Consider the following 19,793-nt stretch of genomic DNA (forward strand, 5'->3'; position numbering starts at 1 on the left):
CAAAATTAGGACCAGTGGTACAAGGTGCAGAGACAGGTTTTAGATCAAAGTAGAGAAAACTTCATAACAATTAAAAGTATCCAGGGGCAGCTAAGTGGTGCAGTGGATAAAGCACTGGCCTTGGATTCAGGAGGACTTGAGTTCAAATCCAGCCTCAGACACTTGACACTTAACTAGCTGTGTGACCCTGGTAATTCACTTAACCCTTATTGCCCTGCAAAAAATAAATAAATAAAAGAACCAAAAAAAATATCCAAAGTGGAATTAACTTCCTTGGGAGGTAGTAGGTTCCACTTAACAAAAGGTTTTCAAGCAAAGACTACTTGCTAAGGAAAGCGAATTATGAGGATGTTTTTGAATTAGGTTGGAGTAGATGGCTACTGAGGTCCATTTCAGCTTGGAGATTCTGTGATTATAAAACTGTCACTGCTACTCCTTCCCCAATGTTCTTCTTTTGATCCAAGTGAATCTATTTTCACCAGCTCCTTTAAGATCATATAGAATAGGGGCAGCTAGGTGGCACTGGCCCTGGAGTCAGGAGTACCTGAGTTCAAATCCGGCCCCAGACACTGAACACTTACTAGCTGTGTGAACCTGGGCAAGTCACTTAATCCCAATTGCCTCATTTAAAAAAAAAATATCATATAGAATAGGATGAAATGTTCATTTGATTCTGGAGCGAATTTGATGAGTCTGAACAGCCAATCTAAACAGTTAAGTTAAAAGTTAAATATATTGTTTCCCTCCTCTTCTCAAAAGGCTTTTGCTTGATTGATGTTGAGATTACATCTCGTTTTGTGTGGTTACTACCTAGGAACATTAATTTTATTTTCAAAAACAACATCATTTGATATTTCAAAAAAAGATACCTTTCTTCTTTGGGTTGGGTAAGCATTCCTGTTCTTCTTTGATTGATGGTCTGTAAGACTTTATCCGACAAAAAAAGGACCGTCTTGCACCAGAATACAGATGAGTTGTTCCAGCAGGGAAATTTGCTTGGACTTGAAAGCCATCTTTCACAATAGATATGGGTGAGAAAATTAGTTGGAAAAATGTAATAATGAAAATTTTGTTTCTAACACTTTCTAACAACTTCTTACATTTCTCTGTTTAAAGTAAATGAAAAAAATTGCCTTTGTGCTTTAATGTAATAACAGCCAAATATTAATAAAATGACTGCAAAATATATCCCCAAATAGCAATTACAAGAGAAATTCTAATTTTATATAATCTCATTTTGCATTTAAAAGGCTTTCCTTTTTCTTTATTTTTTTGAGGTCTAGAAGGAATAATTAGTTGACAACTATAAATATATTTCAAATGTGAGGGGGAAAAAACTCCCAAGTAAATAGATAGCAGTGATCAGCTGAAGAAAAACCCATAATTTTCTGAATGATACACTGTCCATTTCAAATTTCACCATCATTTTCATACTTCAGGGATCTATGATTTGATCAATATGGAGCCTCCCTTCACTGATGTAGATCATGATTAATTAAAGTAAAAGTCAAATGATGTATAAAATACACCAATGAACTTGATCATGAGCCTGTTTAATGACTTGTTTTGGCTAATAGTAAATCATAAGGTAACCATGTTGCAGATAAGGATCCTCCTTGAACTTAGCCAAGCCACTCTTCACACAATATACTTATAGTCTATTACCAGACCTGAATACAAAGCTTTTCTGGTTTGATAAAGTCTGCTAATGTTCTACTGGTGTAATCTTTGAAAACCCTCCACAATAAGAATACCTCCAATAGAGGAGGCATCAGAAGAGATCTTTAGTAGATGTCTTTCTTCTCTCTCTCTCTGCATTTTATATTGTTAGAGAGTTTCCTGGGGAATTGAGAAGTTAGATGAATTGCCCAGGGTCACACAGCTGGTATGTGTCAGAGGTGGGACTCAAACTCAGGTCTTTATGACTCTGAGGTCAGCTCTCTATCTTACCACCAATTCTTTTCATATAAAGGTATAAATGTTACATGATCTAAAGTCCAATATAGTTTACAACTTAAAGTTGTGTGGCTCTGGGTGAGAATATCATTATGTTTTGGAAAATGAGTACAAGAATGTCACAGATCAATTATGGTTGCTGAGCATGGCAGTAAAACAGGACTCTGATTCTTGAACAATGTCTTTTCATCTTAGAGAAATATATGAAAGGTAAAAATGTCACTTGCTATGCAAAATGAAGGACTTTTTGATACAGCTTTGAATAGATTGTTTATAGATTTAAATAGCTGATACTAACAACATATGCATATTTGAATAAGTTGGTACTGAGATGGATGAGTGCTTGATCTCAACTTTTAAACAACTAATTATAGTCTTTTAAACAGTGAACATACTTGATACTTACTTTTGGCATCTATCAGCTTCTGTCTTGGCGAAATATCAGAAGAAGAAAGCTGTTCCTTTACTTTGGCAACATCTTTGGATGTAAGTAGTCAAATAAGCTTTGTCCAGTCAAACTTGCCTAATTGTAAGATAGACTGTTCATTTCAAAGCCATATAATAAACCCCACTCCTACTTTCCTCCCAGGTACACAAAATAAATATGGTTACTTTTGTTGAAGTTTAAATAAACAAAGAAGTTTTCGTGACACAGTGTAAACTTAAACTAATACATTGGGGTAAATATTATTCACTTCCTCTATATCCTTTCACAAGTCCTCCCCGTATCCCCACCCAACTCCTCACCAACAGTCAGTAGAACTGATAAATTTAATTTAGTACCAAACATTTTCTAAACCATATACTTGCATTCTAATCACACTAAAACATACCATGTCATTTAGCCCAGAAAAGTAAGAAAAGTATTGTTAATTAAAATGTGGCAGACAAAAATAAGCAGTGATTCCATAAAGTAACATAAAATTCTAGTAAAGAACAAAGTAATTCCTATAAAGAACAAACAGATGTGTAATGTCACATACAAAGCAAACCAAATCCATGAAATAACAAAATAACAACCCAGTGTGTCCTTTGAGTGGGCCATGTGATTCCTTCTTCCAGACCTTTGGTTTGTACCATTCCTGAAACCTGAAAAGTTCTTGTTTCATCATCTCTATTTATTTGATTCCTACTCATATCACTTCTACTTTCTCTCCCAATCACTTCTACTCACAATTATTTCTCTTATACTGTTTGTTGTTTATAGATTGTTCTCCTTGCCTGGAACATCCTCTCCTCTCTTCTCCAATTACCTATGTACTAACTTTCTGTGCATTTGTGATAAAGTGGAGAGAGCACTGAATTTAGAGAAAGAAGACCTGGGCTAAGATCACAGCTCTGGGATTCCTTCCCAGTGTAACACTGGACAAATCACTTAACCTTTTCTCATTTGTAAAATGGGGAGAGTAGAAATGATCATCTTTAAGGTCTCTTCCAGCTTTAAATCCTATAACTGTATGACATACCACCTCTCAGTGTCACATAATTTCAGTACTGAAGGTACCTCAGCGACTTCAAGTTCAATGCATAGCTGAAAAAAAAAAATCTCTGTCCAACATATGGTACAAGTGATACTCTCTACTGCTTAAAGACCTCCATAAAGAAGGGGGGAAAACCCACAAATTACTGAGTCCATCCAGTCCAGGTTGAATAGCATTAATGATTAGAAAGTGCTTCCATTACATCATGGGAATTTGCCACATCTACTCACGGTTCCTAATTTTGCCCTTGGGTTGAAAAGAACAAGTCTAATTGTTCTTCCTTCTGCTAGCCCTTCAGATCTTTGAAAACACTTATCATGTTTTGGCTAAGAATTTTTTTTTTTTGCAGGAAAATGAGGGTTAAGTAACTTGCCCAGGGTCATGCAGCTAGTAAGTGTCAAGTGTCTGAGGTCACATTTGAACTCAGGGCTTCCTGAATCCAGGGCTTTATCCACTGCACCACCTAGCTGTCCCTTGGCTAAGAATTCTTAAAACCAGACTAAAGAGGGGAAGCTAGGTGGCGCAGTGGATAGAGCACCGGCTCTGGAGTCAGGAGTACTTGAGTTCAAATCCGACCTCAGATACTTAACACTTACTAGCTGTGTGACCCTGGGCAAGTCACTTAACCCCAATTGCCTCACTAAAAAACAAAAAACAAAAACCAGACTAAATGTCCTCAGTTCCTTTAGATTATCTTTCTCTATGAGGCCTTTCCCAACTTTTAGCAATTGCTCCCTTTTGGTAACTCCAATACTTATCATATACTTCATATACTGTCCTGTATGGTCAGGCATATTTTTACATTTCTGTCTTATCTTCCTAATTAGATTAGGCCCTTGAAAGCAAGAATTGTATCATTCCCCATGTGGGTGGTAGTGCTACTGTGACTTGGAGTGACTAAAGGATGAGTTGGACCAAGACAATAAGAATGTAGGCAGCCTAGACACAGGACCCTGCATTGATATATATATATATATATATTTTTTTTTTTTTTAGTGAGGCAGTTGGGGTTAAGTGACTTGTCCAGGGTCACACAGCTAGTAAGTGTTAAGTGTCTGAGCCCGGATTTGAACTCAGGTCCTCCTGATTCCAGGCCCGGTGCTCTATCCACTGTGCCGCCTAGCTGCCCCACCCTGCATTGATATTGAGGACAGTAACACTCATTTGGCACTTTATCATATGCTGCTTTGTCATGTATCTTATATTCTTATATTATTATTTCACTTTTGATGCTGAAGAAAGTTAAAATGTATTAATAAAGCTAATGTAAGAAATCTAGTTGTTTTATCAACAATATCAAGAAATCTGTGTGACCATATCTTTTTCTTTGTATTCCCTAACATAAGAGGTTACCTATGGGCAGCTAGGTGGCGCAGTAGATAAAGCACTGGCCCTGGATTCAGGAGTACCTGAGTTCAAATCCAGCCTCAGACACTTGACATTTACTAGCTGTGTGACCCTGGGCAAGTCACTTAACCCCCATTACCCCGCGTAAAAAAAAAAAAAAAGAGGTTACCTATGGACATAACAGGTACCCAGGTAGTATGTTTTATACTTTTTTTTTTGCAGGGCAATGAGGGTTAAGTGACTTGCCCAGGGTCACATAGCTAGTAAGTGTTAAGTATCTGAGACCAGATTTGAACCCATGTCCTCCTGAATCCAGGGCCAGTACTTTATCCACTGTGCCACCTAGCTGCCCCAGGAAGTATGTCTTGAATAAATGATCTGAGCTAACACAATTATTTAAAAGATCATTGAGTGGATTCATTGTATCTTCATTCCTCCTTCATCTGTACATTTATTCCCCTTACTACTCATTAGTAGATACCTTAGAAAGAGAGCAGAGACAGAAAAAGGCACTTAAATCAATCTGTTTTTCTGCTTGCTAACAACTCTAGACAAAGTTTGGAAGTGTTTAATGGTTAGAATTATATATGCAATTTAAAGGTTTATTATTATAGATTGTAGTTCTTATCTATTTGCTCATTTTAAAAAACCTATTGCTTAGCTGAAATATGGAAGAGCCCACTAGCACTACTTATGGGTCCCCCCCTTTTTTTTTTAGTGACACAATTGGGGTTAAGTGACTTGCCCAGGGTCACACAGCTAGTAAGTGTTAAGTGTCTGAGGCCGGATTTGAACTCAGGTACTCCTGACTCCAGGGCCAGTGCTCTATCCACTGTGCCACCTAGCTGCCCACTACTTAAGAATTGTACTGAATTCATTTCTTTATCTCAGTGCAGGGCATGGAGTATCATAGTCTCTGAAGAATTAAAGTTGTACACTAATCAAAAGGCAATGGAAATGTATACAATTGGTGTGAGTAGGGTACAATACATCATTGAAGAGGAAATGAGCAGAAGGAAGTAGCATAAAAGATATTATCATAGAGAGGTATAATGAAAAAAGCACATGGGCTTATTACATAGTAAGAATGAGGGATAACATAGCTACCCAGTGTGCTCTATTGAAATGTATGAAATGTCAAGAGACCTAGAAGACGAAGAGGTGACAAGAGAGAAGTGATAGACTAGAGGTGAAGAATGAGACATATATTCTTGGACATGGCTAATATGTGGATTTGTTTTGCTTATCTTTATTGGCTACTGGGAAAAATTTGAGGGGAAGAGTGAACATAAAGCTAGAAAATAATGCAAAAACAAAGAATGACAAGAGCATTAGGTGAAGTATTTTTAAGTACACAGAACAGAAGAGAAGGAAGTTCAGAAGGAAACCCTGACAAGCAGGACAACTTTGAAAATAACATGTATAATGTATTATCTCCTTTAGAAACTTAGCTATATATGATGGAGGCTTATGCTTCATGAATAATCCTCTTTTTTCTGTTCTCTATATTTGAAAATGCTTATATTTGTTGGTGTTTAGCAAGTTTAGAATTGTTTTTAAATTTAACTAAAGAGGGAGACCTGGAGGAAGGCTCCCTGTACTTTAAGTGGATCTCTTGTAGACAATTTATTGGAAGATGTAGACAAGAATTGTACTGGATGAAAAGTTGTGAATGGATTGTGGCTAGATTATAATCTGTACTGTAGGAGGAAGTACCCACGTGAAAGAGATCACAGTATTAAAGTTGAGCTAGATTCTGATTAGTGCAAATAATGAATTCCATTTCACATTATTTGGATTTGTGCTACATATCTCCATTGAATTGGAACCAATGACTATCTTTCATATAAATATAACTTCAAACTGTGAGAATTTGAATACATGCAACCACTTTAGGGAATTTGGTATTCCCGTTAATCCAGACTCCCAGTTTTTTCAATACAATTTCTTAGTAAGCAATCTAATTCAAAGGGCATTTAGTCCTTCAGGAATGAAGCTACTACCATTATCACAGTACTTTACTTACGGGCATATTTTGAAATAGAAATATGCGAGATTATATCAGGAACTTTCTCATTAAGAATACTGCTTTCGGGGGCAGCTAGGTGGTGCAGTGGATAAAAGCACTGGCCCTGGATTCAGGAGTTCCTGAGTTCAAATCCGGCCTCAGGACACTTGACACTTACTGGCTGTGTGACCCTGGCAAGTCACTTAACCCCCATTGCCCCACAAAAACAAAAACAAAAACAAAGAATACTGCTTTTGGAATTTTGACATTAAACAAATGGAAAAATGTTACTTAGATATAATATACTTGTTCAAAAAAGTGAAAAATAAACTGTTGTAAAACTACCCTCAGTTTTTGAAAACAGTGTGACGTACCTGATCATAATTAAGTGTTTTGGAGACAGATTTAGAGACAAACAGAATTTTGCCTCGATCACATCCAACAACAATAGGAACCCATCTGCAACCTATAATAATAACAATAAAAATAATTAATGTTACAAGTAATTTTTTTCATATTTGAAAGCTTTGATTTTAAGCTAGCAGAATAAGCTGAGTCTTCATTTATTTTAATTTGCATTATAAGAAAAATTCAACAAAATGAAAAGATAACCACAGTACGTAAGATCCTTAAATTAAAGCTAAGCTCAAAATCATGCTTTTAAACTGGAAAATTCAGACATAGAGTAATTGCTCTGGTCTTATCATATTTCTTTTCATAACAATTGTCCTTACAACATTCCTAATGTATCAGTGACTCATACTTGGGGACCACATTTTTATTTTAAAAGAGGCTTGAAAAGTTTGCCAGTCTTTCAATTAACAACCCTTGTAACTTGACCCTGGTTGTTCAGACCATGTGAACAAAACACCTACTGTCTATGGGCAATGCATTCTAATTGCAGGCTCCCATTTTGAGGGGTGACTGAACCTCTTGAAAGCTAACCTGAAAATCTAAATCCATTCAAATACCCTGTATTTCCTCTTCTCTCTGACTGAAACAAATAGAAAATGATAACCATCACATAAAGCATCTTAGTATTTTATTATGAGTAGTTAGGTGGTACAGAGGATAAAGCACCAGCCTGAAATTGGGAAGACCTAAGTTCAAATTTGGCCTCAGTCATTAGCTATGTGACACTGGGCAAGTCACCCTGATCAGCATGATCTTAGTCTGTGACAAGAAGAGTTGAGAACTAGTGAAACTAGTACCAAATAATATTGTATTTTTTCTTTAAACACTCTATATGTATATTTGAAGGCTGATAGGGAATACAGTTTCATTTTAATGGTAACTTTTTGCTATAAAAGGAAATAGAAAAGCAGGGTAATCTCCCAGTTATCTTCACAGCTTGAAACTGGTAGTTCAGACCACATGGGTCAAAACAATTACCAACACACACTGACCTGGTCAGGGAAGCTACCGGTTTGCTAATTATAGATAGGATTAAAATTTGAAGGATAATTCAACAGGTAACTTTTTGAGACAGGTAAACCTATATAATATAAAACACAGGAAATGAAGATGATGGCAAATATCCCCAAGTCATTTGCCCACAGTCACGTAATCAGAGATTATGTAGGTCCTAAAAGAAAATAGATGGATGAATTTTGAGGGAGTAGGAATGCGCAAATAATAATAGAACATTTTTATTGTTGTTCAGTCATTTCAGTTGTGTCTAACTTCGTGACCCCATTTTGAGGTTTTCTTGCCAAAGATTGCTGGAGCAGTTTTGCCATTTCCTCTCCAGCTGATTTTACAGATGAGAGACTGAGGCAAGAAGGGTTAAATGACTTGCCCAGGGTCACACGACTAGCAAGAGTCTGAGGCCAGATTGAACTCGGGAAGATGAGTCCTGATTCCCAGACCAGCACTCTATCCATTGCATCAACTAGTTGTCCTAATAGATATATACATAGTATTTAAATGCTTGCAAAATGTTTACATATAGGAAAGATCTCTGGGCATTAGAGCAGCTGGTGGAGCAGACATATGGGAGGAAACATGAAAGCACCATATCCCTTAGGTGGAATGTAGGTTAATGATAAGGAAGAACAGCCACAAACTACCTTACCTCACAATTTTGCTTAGTCTTGTCTACTCACACTCCTTCCCTACTTTGTTGACTCTGTTTTGTTTTGTTTTGTTTTGTTTTTGCAGGGCAATGGGGGTTAAGTGACTTGCCCAGGGTCACACAGCTAGTAAGTGTTATGTGGTCTGAGCGGGATTTGAAACTCAGGTTACTCCTGAATCCAGGGCTGGGCACTTTATCCACTGTGCCACCTAGCCGCCCCCACCCTTGTTGACTCTGAAACTCATATACTATGGGAAAATCTACATGTTTTCTCTTCCTATAATAAAGTAGAGCTCATTGTTCCCAAGAAGAAGCAAGTTAAAGATCTTCCCCACCCCCAACCCCTAGTCAAACAAAAAAGGAAAGGCAAACAAGAACAAGAATGGAAGAAATGTCTATCTTGACTTACCTTGAGGATTAAATGTCTCAGCTCATCATCCTGGATAAATGTAGGCTTGTAATTATTCTCCTGCATAAGAACTGGTAGAGTCTAAAATAAGAAGCAAACAGAAAAAGGTCCTGAAGACACATACAGGATGAAATATACATTGTTTTCCAGAATTTTTTTTTTAGTTTTTTTTTTGGGGGGGGGGCGTTTGCAGGGCAACAGTGTAAGTGACTTGCCCAGGGGTCACACAGCTAATAAGTGTCAGTGTCTGAGGCCGGATTTGAACTCAGGTACTCCTGAATCAGGGCCAGCGCTTTAACCACTGGCGCCATCTAGCTGCCCCCGAATCTTTTTACTTTTTTTTTAAACAGCGGATTGTCATGAGATCATAGAAAACCATATGTAGGACTTACAGTGGAAGTTGGTGAAAGAATTCTGGTCCCAGAGGAACCTGATTTTCCCCCTAATCTGAAGTGAAGGAATATAAATGACTTGTTCTGGAACTGTGACTGTATGAAATATGAAATTGGTAATGTAACTTACTTTCAGGGTAAGAGTGTCATAGTCAAATTGGGACAACTAGGTGGTGCAATGGATAGAGAACCAGGCCTGAAGTAAAGAAGTTTCATCTTCCTGAGTTCAAATATGACCTCATATACTTTCTAGCTATATTACCCTGGGCAAGTCACTTAACCCTCTTTGCCTCAGTTTCCTCATAAGTAAAATGAGCTGGAGAAAGAAACAGTAAACCACTCTAGTAGCTTTGCCAAGAAAACCCCAAATGGGGTCACAAAGAGTTGAACGTGACTGAAATGATTGAATGACAACACTACCTATGACCTTTAGAAAGTCACTTAATCCTCTATAAAATGAGAGGGTTGGACTAGATATCTTCTGAGACCCCTTCCAGTTCTAAATCCATGATCCTAAATTATGTTATGTTCGGGGAGTAGGAGGTACTCCTGTTTTTACTTGGAAAAGTAGGCCTGGCACTCTGTGCACTATGTCTCCTAGCCATCCCTAACAGGTACTGTATATTTGTTCAATCACTCCAAGGCTGCATTATTCTTCAATTGACTGAGTAATTCAAAACTCATAAACAAAGAAGGACCTGATGAAATTTTTGTAGTTTAGGCAGAAATGATTCTAATTGGACAAAATGGAATTATCATAAGCTCTAAAGACACAATCACAAATATTTCCATGAGAAATAAGAGGTGGAATTATCTAAAGGAGCTTTCCATTGAGCTCACTTCAAAAAAATAAAAGAGGCTCTCCTCAAGCTGGTAGAATGGAAGCAAGTCAACCCAATTCTCTAATAATTATGCCAACAAAGGTTGAAGAAAGAAGAGCATCAGAGAATCAATAAATCCAAGAAAGAGCTACAGCAAGTACATTTTGCTAGCTCAAGTCCACACAAAGAGATAGCTCAAAGCCTTGCAGGAACCTGGGAATAGGTTCAGTCAGAAAAACTTAGCCAGAGAGACCTATAGCCTAAAGCCACATAATAGGTCCAGGAAGAGTGAGCCCTGGAGAGACAGTAGCTATGTTACTCTGATCCAAAATGGGATCAGAAACATTCTGGACTAAGATTGGAGCCATAATGATCTTGTACCCTGGATTGGCCCGGAGTAGATCACCCCTGGAACCACTCTTGAAGGAAGACCAGACCATCTCATCACCTCCTTGTGGAGACTGCCTCTTAAAAAGAACATTCACTGCTTGGAGCTGTTTCCATAGTTCTATTACAACAGAAGGCTCATTACCCAGACCTCACATAATACAGATCAGTACTAAAGAAAACTTCATCATTCCATCAAGAAGTACAACCTTACATGGGTAACAGACCCCTTGAAAATCAGATTGGATGAGACAGAGATCTGTGACTGTGAGACAAGAAATACTAGAAGAAAAGTTGAAATCCTGAAGAAATATCAGAAAATGAAAGGTGCCTTTTATCAAAAACAAATGACCTTCAAAACAGGTCAAGGAGGGAGAACTTCAGAATCATCAAACTAGCTGAAAACCTAGATTGTAAAAAAAAAAATCATAGAAATCATATTTCAAGAAATCATGGGGCAGCTAGGTGGCACAGTGGATAAAGCACCAGCCCTGGAGTCAGGAGTACCTGAGTTCAAATCCAGCCTCAGACACTTAACACGTACTAGCTGTGTGACCCTGGGCAAGTCACTTAACCCCAATTGCCTCACTAAAAAAAAAAAAAAAAAAAAGAAAGAAAGAAAAGAAAAGAAATCATGAATGAAAACTGTCCAGACCTAAAAGAATCTCAGAGCAAAGTGAAGCTAGAAAGAATCCACTAGTCACCTTGGAAGAAACACCAAAATGAAACACCTTGGAACCTCAACTAAAATCCAGAGTTTAAAATACAATAGTTGGGGCATCTAGGTAACACAGTGATAAAGCACCAGCCTTGGATTCAGAAAGACCTGAGTTCAATCTGGCCTCGACACTTGACACTACTAGCTGTGTATCCCTGGGCAAGCACTTAACCTCCATTGCCCGCAAAAGAAAAAATAAATACAATTGTCAACAAGTATTTATAGGGCATGGGAAAGGAAGGGGATGGGCAGAAAAAAGCCTCCCACAGAATGTGAGATTTGAGTAGCGTCTTCTGCCTCCTAGCTTCTCTGGCTTTCTGTTGTTTCTATGATTTGTTCTCTGACCTAACAATCCTTTGATTTATGATTGTTGTTCATTTCCCATTAATTTTAGTCCTCTCTCAAAGGTCCATTATTGAAGATAATTTTCATTGCACTGTGGTTGGTAAATGATGTGTTTGATATTTCTGCTTTTATGAATTTGAGGTTTTTATGCCCTATTGCATGATCAGCTGAAGGTGGGAATAATCTGATGGAGAAAATATGAAGAAATAAGAGAAAATTTCATTAAAGAAAGTGACAATTGTTGGGAGCAGCTGGGTGATGCTGTGGATAGGGTGCCGGCCCTGGATTCAGAAGGACCTGAGTTCAAATTCAGCCTCAGACACTTGATACTAGCTCTGTGACCCTGGGCAAGTGACTTAACCCTCATTACCCCACCCCCTCCAAAAAAAGGGGGACAATTGAGACCATACTCTGGGTATACTTCAATTTGTCAGGGTCCTATAACGCCTAACCTTTCCATGATTTTTTTTTTTTTGCACCAGCTTTTTGTTAAGTCCTCCTAATAGTATTTGACATTAATTGAATGAATGAGTTCGATTCAATTCAGCAAGCATTTTTTTTTAAGTGAGGCAATTGGGGTTAAGTGACTTGCCCAGGGTCACACAGCTAGTAAGTGTTAAGTGTCTGAGGCCGGATTTGAACTCAGATACTCCTGACTCCAGGGTCGGTGCTCTATCCACTGCGCCATCTAGCTGCCCCCAGCAAGCATTTATTAAGCATCTACTGTATGCACAGCTCTGTCCTTGCCTTCATGTAGCATACAGTCTAATCTAGGAATAAGACATTGACACAGGGGGCAGCTAGGTGGTGCAGTGGATAAAGCACCAGCCCTGAATTCAGGAGGACTTGAGTTCAAATCCAGCCTCAGACACTTGACAATTACTAGCTGTGTGACCTTGGGCAAGTCATTTAACCCTCATTGTCCCACAAAAAACCAAAAAGACATTGACACAGATAGCGTTTACATTTTAAGTACATTAAAGAGTTACAAAACAAAAGGAGAAACATTAATAACCCAGGGGATAAAGGTAGGTTTTATGGAGAAATTCACATTTGAGTTGAGTTCAGGTTTGGTCAGGGTTATTAAAAGAAACCAAAGGGGGCAGCTAGGTGGCACAGTGGATAAAGCAATGGCCCTGGATTCAGGAGGACCTGAGTTCAAATCTGACCTCAGACACTTGACATTTACTAGCTGTGTGATCCTGGGCAAGTCACTTAATCCTCATTGGTCTGCAAACCTCCCCCCAAAAAAACCCAGAGATGTTTAACTTAGATAAAAGAAGACAAGAGAAGTGAGTCTATAGAATTAATTTTTTAAAAGTATTGCATATGTAAAAAAAAAAGATTAGCTTATTGTATATGGGCCAGCGGGCACTGAATTGAACTGAACCAGGCAGAAGCTAGAGACAGGCATATTTTGGCTCAATACAAACATTAGCTTCCTGGCAGTCATAAGTTCTATGCAACTGGAGGTCTTCAAGTAGAGACTGAAAGGTTGGTTGTCAGGAATGTTGTAAGGGGATTTCACACAGAGGGGTTAGACTAGATGGTATTTTGTTGCCTACATTAAGATGCCATGACTGATTTGTTATTGGGATAAAAGCTTAAGGAAAATGTTATGGAAACTTCATGGCAACCTTCACTGATGCCAAAAGATCAACTAATCTATTACATGACAGACTGTGATTAAAAATTGGGTCCCAGGAAATTCCCCCCAAAGAAGGCTGCCCAGTTATTTCCCACCACTAATCATTCCACTGCTACTCCCAGGAGGATCAAGACCATGTCCTCTCCCAATTGACTTATAGTGTCCCTGCCCTGCTGCATCTTTTTATAGACTTCCAAGTACATACAAAGGTCAGCTTTTTAGATTTAATAGGTGTCTCTGCTTTCTTTACACAGGTCTCTCATAAACAATATGGTGCTATAGAAACTTCAGTGAATATGGAATGAGAACACTTGGTTTCAAACATAGCCTCTGGTAATTAGCTGCCTATGTAGATCCTTCCATATCTTAATCCTTTCACCAGGTCCATCACCCCTGCTACACTCTCCTTCCCTTCTGGGTCTAGACCCACTGGGGAACCAGTTCAATCTATACCATCTTCTACTCTCCCATCCTTTGCCCCCCTTGAGCTGTTGCTGATCATATCTTGTCAAACCCCAACCTTGTATTACTTCCATTATCCACAGCCTTTGCTTTTATTGGCATGCTTGTTGGATCAAGCTAGAAGAAGGCACAAATTCATGCTGATTGGGTCTACTACAAATGTGTTATATAAAAATGCTTGTTAAAATATTTATAGCAGCTCTCTTTGTGGTGCCAAAGAATTGTAAATTGAGGGAATGCCTATCAATAGGAGAATGGCTAAACAAGTTGTGGTATATGAATGTAATGGAATACTACTGTGCTGTAAGAAACGATGAACAGGAGGAGTTCAGAGAAACCTGGAAGGACTTACATGAACTGTTGCTGACTGAGAGGAACAGAACCAGGAGAACATTGTACACAGTAACAGCAGCACTGTGTGATGAACAATGGGGATAGACTTGACTCTTCTCAGCAGTGCAATGATCCAAAACAGTTTCAAAGAACTCATGATAGAAAATGTTCTCAATATGCCCCCAAAAGCTGTGAATTATGAATGCAGTTTGAACCATACTGTTTCTACTTTTGGACTGTTTTTTTTCCCTTCTTTTTTAAGGTTTTTCCCTTGTGCTCTGATTCTTCGTTCACAGGTGACTAATGTAGAAATAGGTTTAATGTGATTGTACTATATAAACCTATATCAGACTGCTTTCCATCATGGGAAGGAAGAGGGAAGGAAGGGTAGGAGAATAAAATTCGGAATTAAAAATCCTGTGAAAACAAATGTTGAAAACTATCCCTTATATGTAACTGGAAAATAATAAATACTTTTAAATGCTTGTAAAAATTTTTAATGTAGGGGGCAGCTGGGTGGTGCAGTAATAAGCACCAGCCCTGGATTCAGGAGGATCTGAGTTCAAATCTAGCCTCAGACACTTGACACTAACTAGCTGTGTGACCCTGGGCAAGGTCACTTAACCCTCACTGTCCAGCAAAAAAATAATTTAAAAAATTTTAATGTAATAAAAATATTTTTGGTAAAAACAAGGCAATCCTTTAATTCTTCTTTCACTGAGTTCTCTATCCCACCAATACCACAGTATCGCTGTCTAAACCTTCTTATTTTCCCCCAAGTAGTCCTAAGGTGGCCCCTCCTTCTGCCCTCTAGTTGAGGACCTTACTTTATATTCACTGAAAAAAAGTTGAAAGCATGTATAACACCACCATCCCTCCAGTCACTCAGTTTCCTCGTCCAATCCTTCTCTCATTCACCACTCAAATCCAATTAGTTGATAAAATCTTGTTAGTTCTTCTTCACAACACTGATTGTTTACATCCTTTTTACTCATACAACCACCACCCTAGTTCTTGCCCCTAAAACCTCTATCATTGTGTAATAGTCTTTTATTTGGTCTCCCAACTTCAATTATCTACCTACTCCAATCCATATTACACCATCCACCAAAGTTATTTTCCTAAAATACAACTATAATCATGTCACTTTGCTGTGTAATAAATTACAGTAGCTCCCTATTACCTTTAGGATCAAATATAAAGTTCTCTGTTTGCCATTTAAGGTTTTTTGAAAGCTGACCACTTCACACTTTACTCTTCTTTATGCCCTAGGGTCTAGCAATACTATTTACTTGTTCCTCATATATGGTGCTCCATCTCTCACCTATCCCTTTGGCTTGTTCCCCATGCTCAGAATGTTCTTCCTCTTTTGTTTTGTTCAGTCATTTTTTCTAGTTGTGTCCTACTCTTTGTGACTGTAATGGTCACGAATACTGGAGTGGTCACCATTTCCTTCTCCAGTGGATCAAGTAATAGAGGGATAAGTGTTTTGTCCAGGGTCACAGAACTAGTAAATGTCTGAGCTAATGAGTGTCTGAGCTAACTCAGGTCTTCATGAATTCAGGCCCAGCACTGTCTTACTGAGCCACTTACTTAGCTGCCTCTCTTCATCTTTATTTCCACACCTCTTGACATCACTGGCTTCTTTAAAGACTCAGATCAAATGCCACTTTCTATAGGAGGCCTGTCTTGTTCCCTCCTCCACTGGAGCTATCCCCTTTATGATTACTTTCCTTCTACTCTTGAATATGCTTATTTATTGAGGGCAGCTAGGTGGCTCAGTGGATAAATCACCAGCCCTGTATTCAGGAGGACATGAGTTCAAATCTAGCCTCAGACACTTGACACTTACTAGCTGTGTGACCCAGGGCAAGTCACTTAACCCTCATTGCCCCACCCAAAAAAAATGCTTATTTATTTACATCACCTCCCCCATTCACATATGACTAACTAGAGACAACAACACAACTGAAGAGTAGACATCACTAATTCAGATAAAGAAATTACCACATTAAAAATGCTTCCACATGAAAAAAAGAATGCTTTCCCACTTACTTTTTAAGGACTTTAAATGCTGTACAGCCATTCTCAAGACGGTCAGTTTGTCCAGTTTGCGGGCCATGGGATTGCACTGAGGGATCATAGCAGATAGTTCTTCAATTAAGTTATTCATTTTATCTCTCCTCCGTTTTTCTGTCTGACTATGAGCTTCTCTGAAAAGAAAGAAGAATTTCATTTCAGTGTAAGATTCAAAAAAAACATTCAGGGGCAGCTAGGTGGTGCAGTGGATAGAGCACTGACCCTGGATTCAGGAGGGCCTGAGTTCAAATCCGGCCTCAGACACTTAACACTTACTAGCTGTGTGACCCTGGGCAAGTCACTAAACCCCAATTGCCTCACCAAAAACAAAACAAAACAAACAAAAACCCCCCGAACATCCAGTGACTGATGTAAGAATTATCTTAGCAAATAAGCTCATACGTATATCTATCTAACCTTCCTTTCCTCCTGCAATAATTGGAGAACAGATCATAGAATCATATTTTTAGAACTAGTAGCACCATTGAGTCCAACTCCCTCATTTTACAAATGAGAAACTGAAGCACAGAGAGATTAAGTAATCTGTCCAAGGTCACACAGCTACAAAAATATCCAAGGTAAATTCTGAAATCAGGTACAGAGCTCTGTTCCCTACTCCAGGCTGTGGATACAAACTGCTTGATTTCTTAAACTCATGAAATTCTTTTAAACCTTTTTCTTTCTACATATTAGTTCCCAAGTAGCTTAGGATCTCCCATTGCATTTGGCAGTAGTTCATATTCAAATGAAAAATAATGGCCACTAGGTTATTGATGTGTGCCAGCTAGATGATGAATAGAGTACTGGCCTGGAGTCAGGAAGACTTGAGTTCAAATCCAGCCTCAGACACTTATTAGCTGTGTAACCCTGGGCAAGTCATTTGACCTCTGGCTGCTTCAATTTCCTCATCTGTAAAATGGGCATAATATAGCCCCCTACCTTTCAGGATTGCTGTAAGGACCAAATAAGATGCTAATTGTAAAGCCCTTAGCACATAGTAAGTGCTATATAAATGTTAAGGGGGAAGCTAGTTGGCATAGTAGATAGAGCCCTGGAGTCAAGAGGACCTGAGTTCAAATCTGACCTCAGACACTTGACACTTACTAGCTGTGTGACCCTGGGCAAGTCACTTAACCCCAATTGCCTCATCAAAAAAATAATAAGAACAAATGTTAGGAGGAAGGTGAGGATGATGATGATGATGATGACTGTGATGGAAATGGAAGTTCGAGGTGAGTTCCAGAACTCGGTTTCACCTCTGTAGATAACCTCTAGTGTGGGAAGGCCTTCTATGGATATAAATTAGAGAGTAGGTGGGTGGGGGACACTCAGAGCCTTCCCTGGTCACACAGTTAATGTCTGAGGCAGGGCTTGAGTCTTTCTGATTCCAAGGCTAATTGTCTACTACATCAGAGGTGTCAAACACCCACTCACTACAGCACCACTCTCAAGTACTGACCAAACTAAATTAAAATGTACTTGGAACTATTTAAAACACAATAAATAAAATGCAATAAAACACAGATAATGTTAATATATGGTTTTCTCAGTCAATATTCAACCCGCAGGGGGTCCTTACAGACCCATTTATTGAGGCCCCATTTCTGTAAGTCTGAATTTCATCGCACCACATCATGTCATCGTTGTTGTTGTTGAGTAGTTTTTCAAGTTTGTCCACTCTCTGTGACCGCATTTGAGTTTTTCTTAGCAAAGATACTAGAGTGATTTGCTATTTCCTTTTCCAATCCAATTTTAGAGATAAGAAACTGAGGCAAACAGGGGTTAAGTGACTTGCCCAGGGCACACAAAAAATAAGTGTCTGAGACCAGATTTGAACTAAAGAAGATGAGTTTTCCTGACTCTGGGCTGGGCACTCTATTCATTATACCTCCTAACTGACATCACACCATGGTGCCTTTCAATATTTGTACATCCCACTCAAATTCTAAGCCTTCATTACCAGGAAATTTCTGAATTAAAGTATTATTATTGTCTTTATGGCTGTCATTTATTGATTCTTCTCTTTGATTTTATGATTATGCATTAGCCTTAACACTAAAATGGACCCAAAAAGTGACTACCAGAAGGTTTATAGTGCAGGATTAAAATAACTGCTTTGAGAAGAAACCATAGAATAAACTGCTTTTCTCTGAAGTCTACTAACCAGGGGAAACAGTGAACCAAAAAGATTTAAGGACAATTTCATCAAAGAAAGATTAATTAATGAGTTTGTGAATTATTTGGGCCATGGCTTTTCTTGCTGCCTGTTTTTAGACCATTTAGGTGTTTATTAGAATTTCCATCAGAAAATGGGCAAGATGGAGGGGAAACAAAATGAAAATGATTCAGTTCTGCTGGCTAATGGTTATTATACAATTGGTTTTAAGGTTTAATGGAAGAAAAGGTCAAAGCTACTGACCAAAATAATGTTTATGTATTGTTTGAATATTTCAATCATCTTCCCAAGGATATTTAAGGGCTAGTTGCATAACCTGGATCTATTTTCCACTATAAAATTCAAATAATAACACTAAAAGAACTGTTTAAAAGGAATTTTTTAAAAAAATGAGTTTTGATTATTTAAGCTGAAATAATATCTAAAGTAACCAAGAAAGGGCAACAAATGACAAGTGATCATGACTGCCCAATCTTCTTTTTCTTCTTAAGAATAAAAAGTCCGGGGCGGCTAGGTGTCGCAGTGGATAAACACTGACCCTGAATTCAGGAGTACCTGAGTTCAAATCCGGTCTCAGACACTTGACACTTACTAGCTGTGTGACCCTGGGCAAGTCACTTAAAAGTCCAAGCTAAAGGTCAAGCATTCAATTCATTTCTGACAACTTTTAAGAATATCAACTAACTGTTCATTAGAAACAAATATTACCAAAACATTGACCAACTCACATTATTCATGTACCTGAAGGACTTCATTTTTACTTGTTCACCATCTTCCATTCTGCAAGAGAATAGGATAAAACATGAAGTTATATTGAAAATAGCCTTTCTTATTAGTCTTGGAAGAGAAATTAAATACCTAGGTTAATTAATTAAATACCATGAAATCAAGTCTAATCCTACTTGAATCCTGTTAAGTCCTTGGTTACAGAATCCATGACCTGGCACAGAGAGCTCTCAAACATATCACACATTCAGTGAATACTGCCACAGAGCTCTCTGAGACCTTCTCAGGGTAAAGATAATATTACAGTAACTTACCATCTACATGCAAAATTTAGCCTACTTTCAGAAATGTCTTATTAATCTTTTCCTTTTCGCTTCTTAAGTCCCCGAGAAATCTTATAAGACAATATTATCTACTTAATTTATAATCTC

At 38.2% G+C, this 19,793-nt stretch overlaps 1 protein-coding gene across 1 annotated transcript in view; it reads right to left on the reverse strand.

Annotated features, from left to right (window-relative positions):
• The window catches only part of ARNTL2 (aryl hydrocarbon receptor nuclear translocator like 2), a 109,782-nt gene that overhangs the window by 49,163 nt on the left and 40,826 nt on the right, over positions 1-19,793 (reverse strand). Inside the window, 9 exon segments of the mRNA XM_043967416.1 lie at positions 870-1,013; positions 2,363-2,437; positions 2,440-2,479; positions 7,167-7,240; positions 7,243-7,258; positions 9,276-9,329; positions 9,331-9,356; positions 16,437-16,594; positions 19,378-19,416. Coding sequence (XP_043823351.1) covers positions 870-1,013; positions 2,363-2,437; positions 2,440-2,479; positions 7,167-7,240; positions 7,243-7,258; positions 9,276-9,329; positions 9,331-9,356; positions 16,437-16,594; positions 19,378-19,416 — 626 coding nt within the window.

Source organism: Dromiciops gliroides, chromosome 5 (assembly GCF_019393635.1).
Source record: "Dromiciops gliroides isolate mDroGli1 chromosome 5, mDroGli1.pri, whole genome shotgun sequence".
NCBI lineage: Eukaryota > Metazoa > Chordata > Mammalia > Microbiotheria > Microbiotheriidae > Dromiciops > Dromiciops gliroides.